Source organism: Mercenaria mercenaria, chromosome 15 (assembly GCF_021730395.1).
Source record: "Mercenaria mercenaria strain notata chromosome 15, MADL_Memer_1, whole genome shotgun sequence".
Lineage (NCBI taxonomy): Eukaryota > Metazoa > Mollusca > Bivalvia > Venerida > Veneridae > Mercenaria > Mercenaria mercenaria.
In genome coordinates, this window is record NC_069375.1 from 40,039,586 (window position 1) to 40,056,809 (window position 17,224).

The 17,224-nt window shown below is 35.2% G+C and overlaps 1 protein-coding gene across 2 annotated transcripts in view; it reads left to right on the forward strand.

Moving 5' to 3' along the window:
* The window catches only part of LOC123551878 (negative elongation factor E-like), a 46,260-nt gene that overhangs the window by 703 nt on the left and 28,333 nt on the right, over positions 1 to 17,224 (forward strand). The window contains exon 1 of one of the 2 annotated variants that reach the window (XM_045341156.2): positions 16,034 to 16,307. The exons of the other annotated variant lie outside the window; for it this stretch is intronic. Coding sequence (XP_045197091.1) covers positions 16,284 to 16,307 — 24 coding nt within the window. The 5' untranslated portion in view covers positions 16,034 to 16,283. Of the gene's footprint in view, positions 1 to 16,033; positions 16,308 to 17,224 lie in introns of those variants that run through there. 2 annotated transcript variants of the gene reach the window in all.

Consider the following 17,224-nt stretch of genomic DNA (forward strand, 5'->3'; position numbering starts at 1 on the left):
GTAAGACAAGTCTCAGACTTAATGTGAACAAGATTTGGCAACGATCCGAAATTCTTTTCAAGGATTGTCAAGTATAAGAAAGGTTTAATTTATTACAGTGGAATTTATGTACTTACGCGCTGCTTATCTCACGGAAAATTTGGTGGAAATGGAATTTTCGGCACTTCCTGCGGTAACTACCGAAATTACTTAACGTAACTTTCTCACTCATACGTGATTGTATATTTATAAATTATAAAAACAATCGAAATATTTGCTTTATCACGATATATGCAAATATTTTTAGACAATCTTGAAACATTAGGCCACAATATGTCCGCATACTGGTCCGGGACAAGTTCGATGTGTATAGTGATTCCTTATTAGATGTTTCATGCGTCGTAAACTAACCAATTTTGATCTATCGACTTTTTAAACAATATGAGAATAATGCAGCATGTTTTTGAAAACACAGTGAGAATAAATCGCAGAAAAAATGTACAGCCAAATATGTTAGGAGGTAATACAATTTGTATACAGTTGTAGATAACTACGAAACATTTTACAAAATGCAATCAGTTGAACTTCTCACACGAAAACCTAATGATTAAAATCAGCAATATCTCAAAAGTAACTTTTCTGCATCTTGGTTCTTCGTTAAACAATGATATTTTTTCACATTTTCATAGATTTAAACTGATAATAAATGTGCATTGAAATTCCGGCATAGAAATGGACATTGACTTTACATTACTGCGGTGTTGACAGCAGAAACAGCGGTCCAGTACTAAGACTGTCTACGAAACCAAGGATAACGAGTTCTTTATCTGAAAATTACGAACATTGGGATCAGTGTTCAGTATACACTTGAAAATGATAGACTTGCTATTTGCCGAGTGCACACTTGTTTTCTATCGTCGTTAATATAAAGTAGACTAGTACATATTCGTACACATGCATAATCTCATAAACTCTTCTTTAATGTATGTTCTCTGAAATAACAAATAACTGGCTCAACTGAGACACCATAATTTAAAGTAAATTCAGTTTATTCACCACGAGGTTCAAAATGCACGGGAGTCTCGTGATAGTACATGCCTTTAATTTCACATGGTTGAAGTGTAAACAAATAGTTAAATTTGCTTCGTTTTATTTCTCACGGAAAAGATCGGACGGTTTTTTATATTGGAATAATTGTAGAACATCTATGCATTTAAAGTTGAAAGTTGATTGTTTTCTACAGGACGTAAAACTGAAACAATTAAGCACTTTTACTTTTTCAGCAATGTTCCTCAGGTGAACTTTGACACTGTTTACGAAGAGAAATCAGTTTTGTGTCATCTTGAAATGCGTTGTTCGGCTGAAACGTATAGTTCCCGGAAAATATCTAAAATGGTTTATTTTGGGGATTTTTGTTTTATTTATAAATTCAACACAATGTGTAATATTTCCAGTTTTTGAAAATGATTGAAATTCAACTTTATTTTAGAAAAAGTTTCGATCTTTCAGTAATATTTTGTCAGCGGATGCTTACAAATTTTAAGTGAAACGGCTTTCTTGTCCAAGGGAGGTGTGTAAAGCGAAAAACTATCATTACACATTGCGTTTATTCTTTAAATGTGAAGGATCGGTAACAAATTAAGGAGATCGGACAGTGAAAAACTATACTAAATGGATATCTCTAACCATGAATAAGGAGACATACATATTTCAGTAAGGAATCTCAGGTAAAAGAACAATCATATATTTTATTCCTTGAAATAAACATGGCGGCGAAATATTTTAGAAAAACTGTGCACGTGTTTTGCACATTAGAATGTTTAACGACATTTTCTTGAAAAAGTAACGCTCGTATGCACTATTTTGGCATTTCTTTGATTTGAAAATAAATGTTTTATAACAATTTAGGTTGCATACGATACCGAAATTTTGCACCAAAAATGTTCACTCATTTTCTTCCAAAGCACTGTGGAGATAGGGTTCAGCGTAGCTTTCATGCTCGCAAGTTTACCTACAGATATATCTTTTCAATTTTTATCATATATTTTTTGTGTCCTTGCATTTCGAAAGCTGTTTCGAGGGTTCTGATTTTTCACATGGATTTCTAATTTCAATTTGCGGAAATACCTTAAACAGGTCCCAGAAAAGTCACAAATTAGCTAGTATAGCTTAATCTAGCTATATATAGCTAGAAGTAGCTATAAAACCAGTACCAATAAGGCAAAATATGTCAAAATAAGATGCAAAATGGTCATAATCAGGTCCAAAAGGTTTGTAAGATGAAAGACAATAGGGATCCGGACATTTGCCCCCCAGGACATTTGCCCCTCAATGAAAAAGTGGACTGCTGGATATTTGCCCCCCAGTTGAAATGATAGATAGGACATTTGCCCCCCAGTGCTTATTTTTGAACCGGACATTTGCCCCCCAATATTTTTGTCCCCCAGTGACTTTTTAGGAACTTCGTACAAGACATTCATCATATTCTAGTTTTGTTTTGTTTTATTCATTTTTATTTGTTTACGCATCATATTCTAGTTTGTTTTGTTTTATTCATTCTTATTTGTTTACGCTGCGCTGCGTAGTTATGACTGTTTCCAGTCTAACTAATCAATCGTAGGCCCAGCGAGATTTGAATTTTGAGACCCGTTGCCAGATACAGGTCGGCGCCTGGATCGATTCCAAAGAATTAGATTCATATGATATAGTTAAAAAGGGACCTTAATTCAAGGCCCGGGTGTTATTTTTGAACATGTCTGGGTCTTGGCTGGAGTATTTATTGTTATTATATTGTTTTTAAATGTTATACTCCCCTAAACTGTGTCATAATTTCCGAAATAATAAATAGGTTATAAAAGTATTTAAATTTATTAAATTTTGTCATCCAGGGTAAGAGCCGCGACTACCTTACTAACACTCCTGAAGCGCCTGAGAAAAACTGCCACTGACCATGAACTACATCTATACTCTTAAGCTTTATTTTATTAATATCAAAACTTTAAAAACATTAAAACTTTAAAAATACGTTTAAAACATAGCCTCTATATACGTCCGATTGTTGACAGTACACAGGTTATTTATAGATTACACGCCACGCCTACTGCATAAATGTGTCATATCGATAAATATGCTTATTTTATATTCTCGTAAACATTCAATGTGCTTCACCGATACCGTTTTACTATATTTTTAAAATGCTGTCATTTTGTCATTTTTTAATGTTTTTCAGTTCTGTTTTTTGCACTTTATAGTCCAAAGTCTGATTTTAATGATTATATCGGTATTAGTTACTTTACATATTATATGTAAAAGATATTTACGATCGCGCTGTATGAAATTTTGCGGTTGTTTTTATCAAAATTCGACCGTTTCTACGTGATTTTGGTCATTTTAATGAACTTATCTTCCTAAAAATGTTCTAGCAATATAGCTATATGTGTTCTTTAGCGATTCTGCAAATTTAAAGATAAAATATATATTAATAAATGTTTTACACGCGAATCCTGTGTACCCGTCGCCTAAATTACGCGTAAGAATTTTTACTTAAAATTTACCTGTTTACCTGTTGTTTGTTTACCGTTGTGTGTCGACGTCTGTATGTTTCCGGATCATCATCACTACTGGATTTTCCTATGGTGGCGTCTTTCTCGGACTGGGTCATGCTTATGCATGCCACCATAGGTCCCTATCACATATATACAGTGCTGACCAATACTTTATATTATTTTATAGCTTTATTTGATATTGGTTGCTTATGGTTTTATGATTTTATTACTGTTATTATAGAATTTGTATAAAAAAGTTAAAATTGAATAAAAGTTGGTTAAAAAGCTAGCTAAAATTTGATAAAATTTGATAAAATCAGAGTCGACCTTTGTCGAAAAACGAAAACACAAAGACTCTTATTTCTGATTTTTATTTTGCCTAAAGTTTTTAATAAAATTAAGTTATAAAAATATATTTAAAACTAATTTAGTAAAAACAGGTGACCATCCTTGCCGAAATGTAAAGTGTTTGCAAGGATGTGTCTCCTAGTTTTAAAATCATTGTCTAAAATTAGCCTAGTCATGGCTTAAAATTACGTATATGTTTAAAATTATAACAATTTAAAAGATACTGGTTGCTAAAAGAGTATTTGGCCTTTTGATTATTATATAAAACAATAAAAATAACATATGTATATATACATTTTAACAACTAAAAGTAAAATACTATAATATAAATTATAATATTAAAACCTCTTTCGGGCTTATTTTGGTATGCTTCATATACAGTCGGCTCCTGTTACTATGTTATTCTTGGATTTATTTCTAGCTGTTCATAGTTGAGGCCCGACCCTAGCAACTTTAATAGATAGCGCCTTTCACCCTGAGGACATATCGCCTGTATTGACCGCACCAGTGCCGTTAAGCCTTACATGGTACCCCCAGACGGGGTGCATATACAAGCTCAGCCCCCCTGGTTATTGACGCCATCTTTTTTGAACGAAGTTTAGGATTTTAACATGTTTATACACGTTTCCCCTGAGATTATATTATCTCTATTGACCGCACCAGTGCCGTTAAGCCTTACATGGTACCCCAGACGGGTGCATATAGAGATTCAAACCCCCTGGTACTTTGTGATATTAAATTAAGGCCAAAGTTATAAAATTCATTGTTAGGTCGGGCCCCTCCTATGTAATGTTTATGTTTTGTTTATATTCTGTTCAAGTAGCCTATTTTGGTGATGAAATGTATTAGGAGGCTGTAGACCTGCTGCTCGACTTCCTTCGGAGGGAAGAGGAGTGTTTTTCTGTCTATACAGACCAACCCGAGTTTCAGGAGTCCACATTCAAGTTCCAATCTGTGTTCTGCTTTCGTGTACACTCTTTGTGTATGTCAAAGAATACGTGGTTGAATGTTTCGTATTCTGTACATGTGGGCATAGATGTTTATCTGAGTAGTTCTCCCAGCCCAGACCGTTCCGCCCCAGCCTTAATCTGGTAATGATCTTATCATGGCCGGTGTTTGTGCTATAAATTTGCATTTTACTGGGGATATGTTCTGAGAGGGCGCAGCGCATTGTGTCTTGTTGTAGCCATCTCTGTCTAAAAAACTCCTTTGATTTGGCCTTTATTATGCTATTAACCTCAGATACTGCTAATTTGACCTGTTTTGGGGCTCCATTTTCGGACCCTTGATTTGCTAGTTGATCGACCCTTTCGTTTCCCATAATGCCAACATGACTCGGGACCCATATTAGGGAAACATGTATACCTATTTTACTGAGATGGCTGATTTTATGAATAATGTCAACTATTATATCAGATCTTGATTGTGACCTGCCTGTATTTATTGATTGTAATACAGACAAACTATCTGTAAATATAGCTACGTTTCTGGGCATGTTTTCGGGTATCCATTTCAGTGCATGTTGGATGGCTGTTGCCTCACACGTGAATATGGAGACCCTAGGGTCTAATTTGAAAGCCGACGAGCAAATTTCTTTGCTATAGGGATCAAAGACAACAAAGGCCGCGCCCGCTTTATTTTCGCTGGGATTTTTGCTACCGTCTGTATATATATGGTAATGTGACCTATAACGCTTCATTATATGCATTTCTGTTATATGTTTGGCCTGGGTGGTATCTTCTGTTTTATTAATGAAGCATTTAAGGCTTAAGTCGGGGGTTGTGACCATGATCCCAGCATTATATGAAAACACCGGCTCTTGTATATTTACTTCACTTAATTGGTATTTATCTAGTAACCTATTAACCTCTCGAGTGTACGGCTGGGTTCTAAGCTCTTTCCTACCAGTGTGACCGTTTCTAACCCTTTCGATGGTACTGGGGCATTCTTTCAGTGCTTTGATTGTATTATTTATGGGCAGATTTTCACCTAGGCGGCTGGATCTGGCCCAATATTTGAGCATATTGACCTCTCTTGTTATATCTAATGGTAGCTGGGCCGTTTCTACTAATACTGCCATTTTATTAGTTGTTTTATATGCTCCAGTGACTACTCTTAGGGCCTTACTTTGTATTACATCTAGCCTTTTTAACTGTGATTTGCAGGCTGACGCATATGCTGTGCTACCATAATTAATTTTGCTCATAATTAAGGAGTTATATAACATGAGTTTAGTTTTCTTATTAGCTCCCCAGTTTGTTCCAGATATTAGTCTCAAGAGGTTAATATCTTTTTCACACCTATTAACTAGATTATTTATATGATGGTGCCACGTTAAATATTGATCAAAATACATTCCTAAGAATTTGGCGGTCGGTGCTATTTCAAGGGCTTTACCACATAATTTAAGTTCCGGCGTTACTTTATTCGATTTTGCTAGGACTTTAAGATATGGTTGCCGGCACACCATTAGCACTTGTGTTTTATTAGGGTTAATGGTGAATCCCCATTCATTACTCCATTTTTCTATTACCTCAAGGACCTTTTGGCCTTTTAGTAATGCACTATGTGGGTTTGGTGATGTTACCCATGTGGCTCCATCATCTACAAATTGGGCAAGTTCGGTCCGGTCACCGGGAGGGGACTGTTTGTTGTGTGCATCTATAGCCGTGTTTAGAGTGTTCATAATGAGATTAAAGATCAGTGGACTAATCACACTTCCCTGGGGTGTGCCATTGTCAGGTTCTACTGTATCTGACAAATGGCCATTGACCTTTACCTTAATTTTTCTGCCTTCCAGGAAATTAGCGATCCATGTAAGCATTCTCCCCTTAATGCCTAGAGATATTAAATTCAAGAGAGACCCTTTATTCCAATGCCTATCAAATGCATTACTTAGATCTAAAAATATGCCTAGTAGGTAATAACCTTTCCGATGGGCCTCTTTACAGTCTGATTCGAAGCGAAGGAGGTGATCTTCGCACGAATGGGCTTTCCTACATCCTGACTGATATGGGGAGAACAGATTATTATTTTCAATATAAGTTTCAAGTCTTGGTTTTATCATTCTTTGCATGACCTTGGTGAGGGTTGACGTTAGGGAGATGGGGCGGTATGAAGCAGGGTTTGTTTTTTCCTTATTGGGCTTAAGTATTGGTACTATAATGGCCTCGCCCCAGCTTTCTGGGGTAGAGCCTTCTTTCCAAGACTGATTATATAGCTTTAAGAGTTTTTCTTTGGCATGTATTGGTAAATTTGCATCATATTCTAGGGTACAATATCTTTGTTTTATACAATTTTGTAGTAGATAATAGCCAAATTAACAAGTTTGAGTGTTAAAAACATTGCACTAATTAAGAAATTATAACGCTGTTATGAGCACTTTTATTACTCAATAATATGCTATTATTTACCTTAACACCTAAAAGTAATTAACATATTTATCAAATTATTATTAATAAAACAGTTTTTAGCTCGACTATTCGAAGAATAGTCTAGCTATTCTACTCACCCTGGCGTCGGCGTCGGCGTCGGCGTCGGCGTCGGCGTCACACCTTGGTTAAGTTTTTGCATGCAAGTACATACAGCTATCATTTAAAGGCATATAGCTTTGAAACTTATTTATTCTTTTTCTAGGTCAATTACCAACCTCACTGGGTCAAGTTCCATAACTCTAACATGTATTTTGAGCAAATTATGCCCCCTTTTGGACTTAGAAAATTCTGGTTAAAGTTTTACATGCAAGTTACTATCTCCAAAACTAATGCAGATATTGAATTGAAACTTCACATGTGTCTTTGGGGTTATAAAACTAGTTGATAGCACCAAGTCCCATAACTCTGACCTTCATTTTGGCCAAATTATGCCCCCTTTTGTACTTAGAAAATTTTGGTTAAAGTTTTGCGTGCAAGTACATACAGCTATTACTAAAAGGCATATAGATTTGAAATTTATTTTTTCTTTTTCTAGATCAATTACCTACCTCACTGGGTCAAGTCCCATAACTCTGACATGTATTTTGGCCAAATTATGCCCCCTTTTGGACTTAGAAAATTCTGGTTAAAGTTTTGCGTGCAAGTACATACAGCTATTACTAAAAGGCATATTGATTTGAAACTTATTTTTTCTTTTTCTAGATCAATTACCTACCTCACTGGGCCAAGTCCCTGACATGTATTTTGAGCAAATTATGCCCCCTTTTGGACTTAGAAAATCCTGGTTAAAGTTTTACATGCAAGTTACTATCTCCAAAACTAATGCAGATATTAAATTGAAACTTCACATGTGTCTTCGGGGTTATAAAACTAGTTGATAGAATCAAGTCCCATAACTCTGACATGTATTTTGGGCAAATTATGCCCCCTTTTGGACTTAGAAAATCCTGGTTAAAGTTTTGCGTACAAGTACATACAGCTATTACCAAAAGGCATATAGCTTTGAAACTTATTTATTCTTTTTCTAGGTCAGTTACCAACCTCACTGGGTCAAGTTCCATAACTCTTAACATGTATTTTGAGCAAATTATGCCCCCTTTTGGACTTAGAAAATTCTGGTTAAAGTTTTACATGCAAGTTACTATCTCCAAAACTAATGCAGATATGGAATTGAAACTTCACATGTTTCTTCGGGGTTATTAAACTAGTTGATAGCATCAAGTCCCATAACTGATATGCATTTTGGTCAAATTATGTCCCGTTTCGAACTTAAAACTCTTTTGATATTTAACATTTTGGGTAATAATTTCCTGCTTCTGTGACAATATTTCGAATAGTCGAGCTTGGCTGTCTTACGGACAGCTCTTGTTTTTACTGAAAATTGCCTTTTTGAGTAATTTTGATAATAAAACAACAAAAAATTCAGTTATATATACTGGCATATTGGACAAAAATATTGGGGGGCAAATGTCCATTCCAAAAATAAGCCTTGGGGGGCAAATGTCCTATCTGCCATTTCAACTGGGGGGCAAATGTCCAGCAGTTCATTTTTAGCTCATCTGATTTTTTGAAAAAAAATGATGAGTTATTGTCATCACTTGAGCGGTTGTCGGCGTCGGCGTCGGCGTCGGCGTTGCCTGGTTAAGTTTTATGTTTAGGTCAGCTTTTCTCCTAAACTATCAAAGCTATTGCTTTGAAATTTGGAATACTTGTTCACCATCATAAGCTGACCCTGTATAGCAAGACACATAACTCCATCTTGCTTTTTGCAAGATTTATGGCCCCTTTTGTACTTAGAAAATATCAGATTTCTTGGTTAAGTTTTATGTTTAGGTCAACTTTTCTCCTAAACTATCAAAGCTATTGCTTTGAAACTTGGAATACTTGTTCACCATCATAAGCAGACCACGTACATCAAGAAACATAACTCCATCTTGCTTTTTGCCAGATTTATTGCCCCTTTTGGACTTAGAAAATCAGTTTTCTTGGTTAAGTTTTATGTTTAGGTCAGCTTTTATCCTAAACTATCAAAGCTATTGCTTTAAAACTTGCAACACTTGTTCACCATCATAAGTTGACCCTGTACAGAAAGAAACATAACTCCGTCCTGCTTTTTGCAAGATTTATGGCCCCTTTTGGACTTAGAAAATATCAGATTTCTTGGTTAAGTTTTATGTTTAGGTCAACTTTTTCTCTTAAACTATCAAAGCTATTGCTTTGAAACTTGCAACACTTGTTCACCATCATAAGCTGACCCTGTGAAGCAAGCAACATAACTCCATCCTGCTTTTTGCAATAATTATTGCCCCTTTTGGACTTAGATAATCATTTTCTTGGTTGAGTTTTATGTTTAAGTCAACTTTTCTCATAAACTATCAAAGCTATTGCTTTAAAACTTGCAACAGTTTTTCACCATCATAAGTGGACACTGTACATCAAGAAACATAACTCTATCCTGCTTTTTGCAAGAATGATGGCCCTTTTTAGACTTAGAAAATCATGGGTAGGACAATATTTCTATTACACAAAAAAAATCAGATGAGCGTCAGCACCCGCAAGGCGGTGCTCTTGTTTCATTGGGGGGCAAATGTCCTGGGGGGCAAATGTCCTACAATCGAAGGACACAAAACCAAGATCTTTATAGTCACATTTTCAATAACTGCGTCAGTATTTTGCGATAAATCATCACTGAATTTTTCATCTGTAATAATCATCTTGAATATGACAAATTTATAAAATTTTATGACTAATCGCAGAAATTCGCAACAAGTGTTGAAACTGAAACTGCATAGATCTATGATACATTCTTTGTGATTGTCTTTTGTCTCATAAACCATTTGAATCAGATAATAACTATTTTATATTTGATATTCAAATATTTTGAACAATTGTTATTGGTTTAATAGTGATTTCTAGCTAAATATAGCTAGATTTAGCTATATAGCTAATTTGTGACTTTTCTGGGACCTGTTAAATTTCTCTTGAATTTAAATTAGGTTAATTTAAGCCCACTTCTTTAGCAACTAAATGGTGTAAAGATCATTCATATAACTTTTATATTTTTTGAGATATGTCATTTTGAATGTCTATAATATATATGTGCTAGCTAGCTGTAAAATAATTTGTGAAATTTTGTAATAATTTTGCTTAATATTAGAAAATATCCGATACATTACTGAAAAGGCACCAAACTTAGTAAAATCATCCAAAAGTACAACCCTTTGGATTATATCGAACATTGCATTTCTTGTCAGGCTTAAATGTTATAGGTATGTGTATGTGTCATTGTTAATTTAGAGCTATAATTTCATAAAAGAATTCGCAAAGATTAAAAATATGTCAAAGATGTGCTTGTAATCTTGTTATTATATGAAGGTGGGTGGGGTACGAATTAAATATGTTTTTTTTTTGATATAGAAAACAGTAATTATTCTTGCTGTTTACATTTATACATCATATTTTTTGCTATTTCGAGAAGAAACCTATCTGAGGTGCTAGAAAATGAATGCTGCATTTAAAACATTTTGTTTTAATAAACTTAAGTATATATTGAGCAGTATTACCAAAAATTTGCGATTTTTACAAAATTATTCTCGAAAAATATCAAAATCTTTTAACGCAGCATCTGATTTAGTGTAGTCGTATGACTATTTCATCATTTCAAACAGTCAGAAACACTGCAGATTGTCACAGTTCACTAATAAATGCACTTTTCTCTCCTTACCCTCAAAATTTAAAGCTAAATTTCACTTCAAGAGCTTTGGAAGCACACTTTCAGGGGTGTTGGTAAAATTATGATAGCAATTTCAATGTTTGATAGAATCGCATGATTTTTTTGATACATGATGTTCAATGTCCATTCTTCAAATGAAATGTAAAAAAAGTACATGTTTAATAACAACAGCACATGTTTTGCAGATTCAGAATTGGCTTATTTTACATTAAATTACACAAACCAGTGCTACAACTGAACTCTCTACCATGATTTATGCATGTCACATAAAATTGCTGTATAAGAAATCAACTTACTGATGCTCTAAAGGCATAACCTCCTTATTTGTATTCATTTTTTGACACAAAAACAATTTCCGAAAAGTCTCCCTTAATAAAAAAAAATTCCAAAAAAAAACATTTCCGACCTACCTACCCTAATTTTTTTAGCATGTTACCGGTAACAAAGAATTTTTTTTAGGCCTAGTCCAAATACTAGCACGTTTCGGGACAGCATGATAACTTTTGACTGTCGCTAAAATAAGATAATCTTTATTTAACGTTGGTTTTAACAAACAGTTTAACAGTAGCTATATGTAATACAAGCTATTTTCTGACGAAACAAGGCTATCCTTTAACATACAAACAAACAATCTATATAGGGTAAGAAAGCAAAATTATATTAAGCATATGATTCTAGTTAAAAGCATTAGCACATTCACAAAAAATCATAAATTGGAAATAACTGCATATTTACAGAACATAAATTATTAAGAGATGAGAGGACAGTGCTAATGATTGTCGCTGTCTCTGTCACGGCTTAGAGGGATAACAGCTATAAAGTATCAGATCAAAAAATAAGTCATCCCGATAAGCCAAATGAGTAAGGCTACATTTATTGAAATTGCGACTGTATAGACATTTGTTTTGTGTAATTGCCTTTCATCATATGATATAACCATTAACATTAAGGATGTGGTTAGATAACCATTTTTGCATTTTATTTAAGAAATGAAATGATTTTTTTCGGTGTTCATGTGAAATGAATGACAGAATAGGATTGGCAAATCCATGAATCCCACTAGCGATTCATGTTTAATTTGCTGATCCTATTCTGTCATTCATTTCGCATGAACATGCACCTAAAAAAATCATTTCATTTCTTATGTTTACATTTAATTTATATTTCCTTTCAATTTGTAAACAAGATAATATTATTAATTGCACATATTGTGTGGGCTGGCATTTAACATGAAAATCAGCTTCCCGGCCATTCTATGCACCGGACGGAACAAGTGACGTCACGCATCTAAGGAACGTTCTCCCTGACTATACATGGACATCGTCAAAACAGCGGCCGGTTATCACTAAGCAGCGATGACGTAACTTTGCGCCTTTCCTTTTGCTGTTCATACGAAATGAAGGTCATAATTTTCAATAGAAAAAAAATAGGGTGAATGTAAATATTTTGATATTTTAATTTTGCATTATTCTAGCATAAAACATTCTTGAGAGTTTTCAGTTGTAAATTGTTTTTTTGGATTTTAACAGGAGTGTAAATGTGTTTGTAACAGGAGATTCTCATGTTCATGTATTTTTAGCTCGACTATTCGAAGAATAGGAGAGCTATCCTACTCGCCTTAGCGTGAGCGTTAGAATTAGCGTGAGCGTCACACAAATGTTAAAGTTTGCGTGCCACTCTAAATATTTTCAAAGTCCATTGAGATATTGCTTTGATATTTTGCATACTTGTTTACCATCATGACCCCAGTCTGTAAAAAGGAGGAGGCAACTCTATCAAGCATTTTGACTGAATTATGGCCCCGTTTCGACTTAGAATAAAAACGTTAAAGTTTGCGTACCACCCCAAATATTTTCAAAGTCCATTGAGATATTGCTTTGATATTTTGCATATTTGTTTACCATCATGACCCCAGTCTGTAAAAAGGAGGAGGCAACTCTATCAAGCATTTTGACTGAATTATGGCCCCTTTTCGACTTAAAATAAATGTTAAAGTTTGCATACCACTCTAAATATTTTCAAAGTCCATTGAGATATTGCTTTGATATTTTGCATACTTGTTTACCATCATGACCCCAGTCTGTAAAAAGGAGGAGGCAACTCTATCAAGCATTTTGACTGAGTTTTGCCCCTTTTCGACTTAGAATAAATGTTAAAGTTTGCGTACCACTCCAAATATTTTCCAAGTCCATTGAGATATTGCTTTGATATTTTGCATTCTTGTTTACCATCATGACCCCAGTCTGTAAAAAGGAGGAGGCAACTCTATCAAGCATTTTGACTGAATTATGGCCCCTTTTCGACTTAGAATATGCTTATTGTAATGTTAAAGTTTTTCTCATAGCTTATATTATACTATCAAGCACTGAGAATAGTCGAGCGCGCTGTCAACTGACAGCTCTTGTTTATACATGCACTTTCCATGGCTAAGCACAAGTGTATTATGGCCCCAAAAGGTTTCTCAAAAATTGCTCGGGAAAATTGGCCAAAATTTTAATGCTTCCATGTTTTGCATGTTTAATAGCATACTTGACCAAATGGTTTCAAATTTTCCACACATTTTTATATGCCCAAAGGGACGTATTATGTTTTAACCCCGATGTCTGTCTGCCTGTCTTAGCAATTTCGTGTACGCTCTGTACGTAACACTTCAACCCCTTGAACGATTTCCATGAACTTGACACACATGTTCTGAATCACCACATCAAGCAGAGCGCATCTTCTGGATGGCTTGCTTCAAGGTCAAGGTCACACTTAGGGGACAAAGGTCATATGAGTTTGTTTCGTGTCCTTTTTTGTTCACTTACAATAATTTTTTTTATTGAATTACTTCCCTTTTATGTTACTATAAATAGCTTATTTTGTAACTTTTTAGCCCACCATCATCAGATGGTGGGCTATTAAAATCACTGCGTCCGTGGTCCGTCCGTCCGTCATTCCGTCCGTCCGTCCATCCGTCCGTTAACAATTTCTCGTTATCGCATCTCCTCAGAAACTACTGGGGGGATTTTGACCAAACTTTGTCAGAATGATGTATTGGTACCCTAGTTGTGTCCCCCTGAAAATCAGACTGGTTCAACAATTTATGAGTGAGTTATGGCCCTTTGTTTATTTTTATAATTTATATAGATTTATATAGGGAAGAACTTTGAAAACCTTCTTGTCCAAAACCACAGAGCCTAGGGCTTTGATATTTGGTATGAAGCATCATCTAGTGGTCCTCTACCAAGATGATTCAAATTATTTCTCTGGGGTCAAATGTGGCCCCGCCCTGGGGGTCACATGGTTTATATAGACTTATATAGGGAAAAACTTTGAATAACCTCTTGTCCAAAACCACAGGGCCTAGGGCTTTGATATTTTGTATGTGACATCATCTAGTGGTCTTCAACTAAGATTATTCAAATTATACCCCTAGGGTCAAATATGGCCCCGCCCTGGGGGTCATATGGTTTACATAGACTTATATAGGGAAAAACTTTGAAAATCTTCTTGTCCAAACCACAAAGCCTAGGGCTTTGATACTTGTAATGTAGCATCATCTAGTGGTTCTCTACCAAGTTTGTTAAAATTATCCTCCTAGGGTTAAATATGGCCCCGCCCCGGGGGTCACATGGTTCATATAGACTTATATAGGGAAAAGCTTTTAAAATGTTCTTGTCAGTAACTACAACATTCAAACTTGGACCACATGTATATTTTTGAGTGGCAAGATGAACCTTGACATGAGTTGACCTTGATTTTGACCTAGTGACCTACTTTCACATTTCTGTAGCTACAGCCTTCAAATTTGGACCACATGCATAATTTGTGCACTGGAAAAAACTTTGACCTTTATTTTGACCTAGTGACCTACTTTCACATTTTTGAAGGTACAGGCTTCAAATTTGGACCACATGCATAGTTCATGTTTCAAAATGAAATTTGACATTGATTTTGACCTAGTGACCTACTTTCACATTTCTCAAGCTACAGCCTTCAAATTTGGACTACATGCATAGTTTTGTGTACCGAAAAAAACTTTGACCTTGACATTGACCTAGTGACCTACTTTCACATTTTTGAAGGTACAGGCTTCAAATTTGGACCACATGCATAGTTTTGTATTCTGAAATAAAATTTGACCTTGATTTTGACCTAGTGACCTACTTTTACATTTCTCAAGCTACAGCCTTCAAATTTGGACCACTTGCATAGTTTTGTGTACCGAAATGAACTTTGACCTTAAGATTGACCTAGTGACCTACTTTCACATTTCTGAAGCTACAGGCTTCAAATTTAGGACCACATGCATAGTTTTGTGTACCGAAACAAACTTTGGCCATGACATTGACCTAGTGACCTACTTTCACATTTTTGAAGGTACAGGCTTCAAATTTGGACCACATGCATAGATTAGTGTTGTGTACGGAAATGAAATTTGGAACACTCAAAAATGGCACATTGGTGGGCACCAAGATCACTCTGTGATCTCTTGTTTATTATTGGCCGTTGGGAAAAACCGAGACCACTTTTCGGTGGTACAACATGGATGGTTACTCCAATTTTTAGGTTTATTTTGACATATTTTTACTTGGTAAGGATTTTTTTGTTGACTTAGAATTTTTTTTCTTTGGGTTTAAAACCTTTTTTCCTCAGTTTGAATATTCCTTTGTTGTTCCTGTCCTTTGGGCTTCACTGTCAAGTACAGTTTGGCAAAATGATGCCCCTTTCTCAACTTAAAAAAAATTGATTATTGTTATTATACAGTTGTTGTTTATTAAAATGTTACATTGAAGAAAATTGGTCAGTTAGGACATTGCATTATGTTTTGAAAGTGAAAACTTTCACTCTGCACTGTTACAATACATTATTGTAAATTTAAACCCACCCACTTTAGTCTAATTATGTTTTCCCGCCATATCTTGTAGATTATATGTATGTAGAAAATACCACGCTCACTGCTAGAGGTTCAGTTATTTCCAGCTTCCATACTGTTAACATCTTTATCATGTGGTATTAAAGGATTGAACAGATTCTGATTGTTGCTGAACCAACTTACATGCATAATATAACTTGGTGTCAGAAATAACTGATTAATTTCATTCCATTCAGGACTATAAGTTGGAATTAATTTTAAAAAAAATGGATTTAACAGGGGTTCCAACACCCAGAATGGACTGGGACAGTACTAATCTGTTGGAGAGTTACAAAAACATTTAGGCAACATGATATTCTTGTTGGACCACACAAAATTCCAATTAAATGAAGTTGGATACAGGGTCACAGGTAAACATTTTACCTTTTTCTGAATTTCAAAATCTTGGTATCAGTACATCACTCAAGCAGCCAAAAATGCTGTTATCTGCATACAATGGTAATCCCCTGAAATCTATGGGTACAATTGCATCCATACAAATGGACATGCATTCAGATCACGTAGAATTCCATGTTGTAGATACGAAATTGAAGCCCATGTTCAGCCTCCAGACCTCCGATTCTGTGGTAGTCTATCTAATCCGACGTATACAGTTTGTTTTATATTGTGACAGTCAAACTGTAGCGGTGGCTGCAAAAGTCAGAAATTAAAAAGCAGCCACTCAGCGACAGTAAGCTTGTCTAATTCTGTGGAATTCCAATAAGGTCATATAACTTGTTAAATATGCTTATCAGACAGTGTTAAGCCTGTTGTATCATAGCTCGGTGTTTTTAGCTCGACTATTCGAAGAATAGTCTAGCTATTCTACTCACCCTGGCGTCGGCGTCGGCGTCACACCTTGGTTAAGTTTTTGCATGCAAGTACATACAGCCATCAATTAAAGGCATATAGCTATGAAACTTATTTTTTCTTTTTCTAGGTCAGTTACCAACCTCTCTGGGTCAAGTCCCATAACTCTGACATGTATTTTGAGCAAATTATGCCCCCTTTTGGACTTAGAAAATTTTGGTTGAAGTTTTACATGCAAGTTACTATCTCCAAAACTAATGCAGATATTGATTTGAAACTTCACATGTGTCTTCGGGGTTACAAAACTAGTTGATAGCAGCAAGTCCCATAACTCTGACTTTCATTTTGGCCAAATTATGCCCCCTTTTGGACTTAGAAAATTCTGGTTAAAGTTTTGCGTGCAAGTACATACAGCTATTTCTAAAAGGCATATAGATTTGAAACTTACTTTTTCTTTTTCTAGATCAATTACCAACCT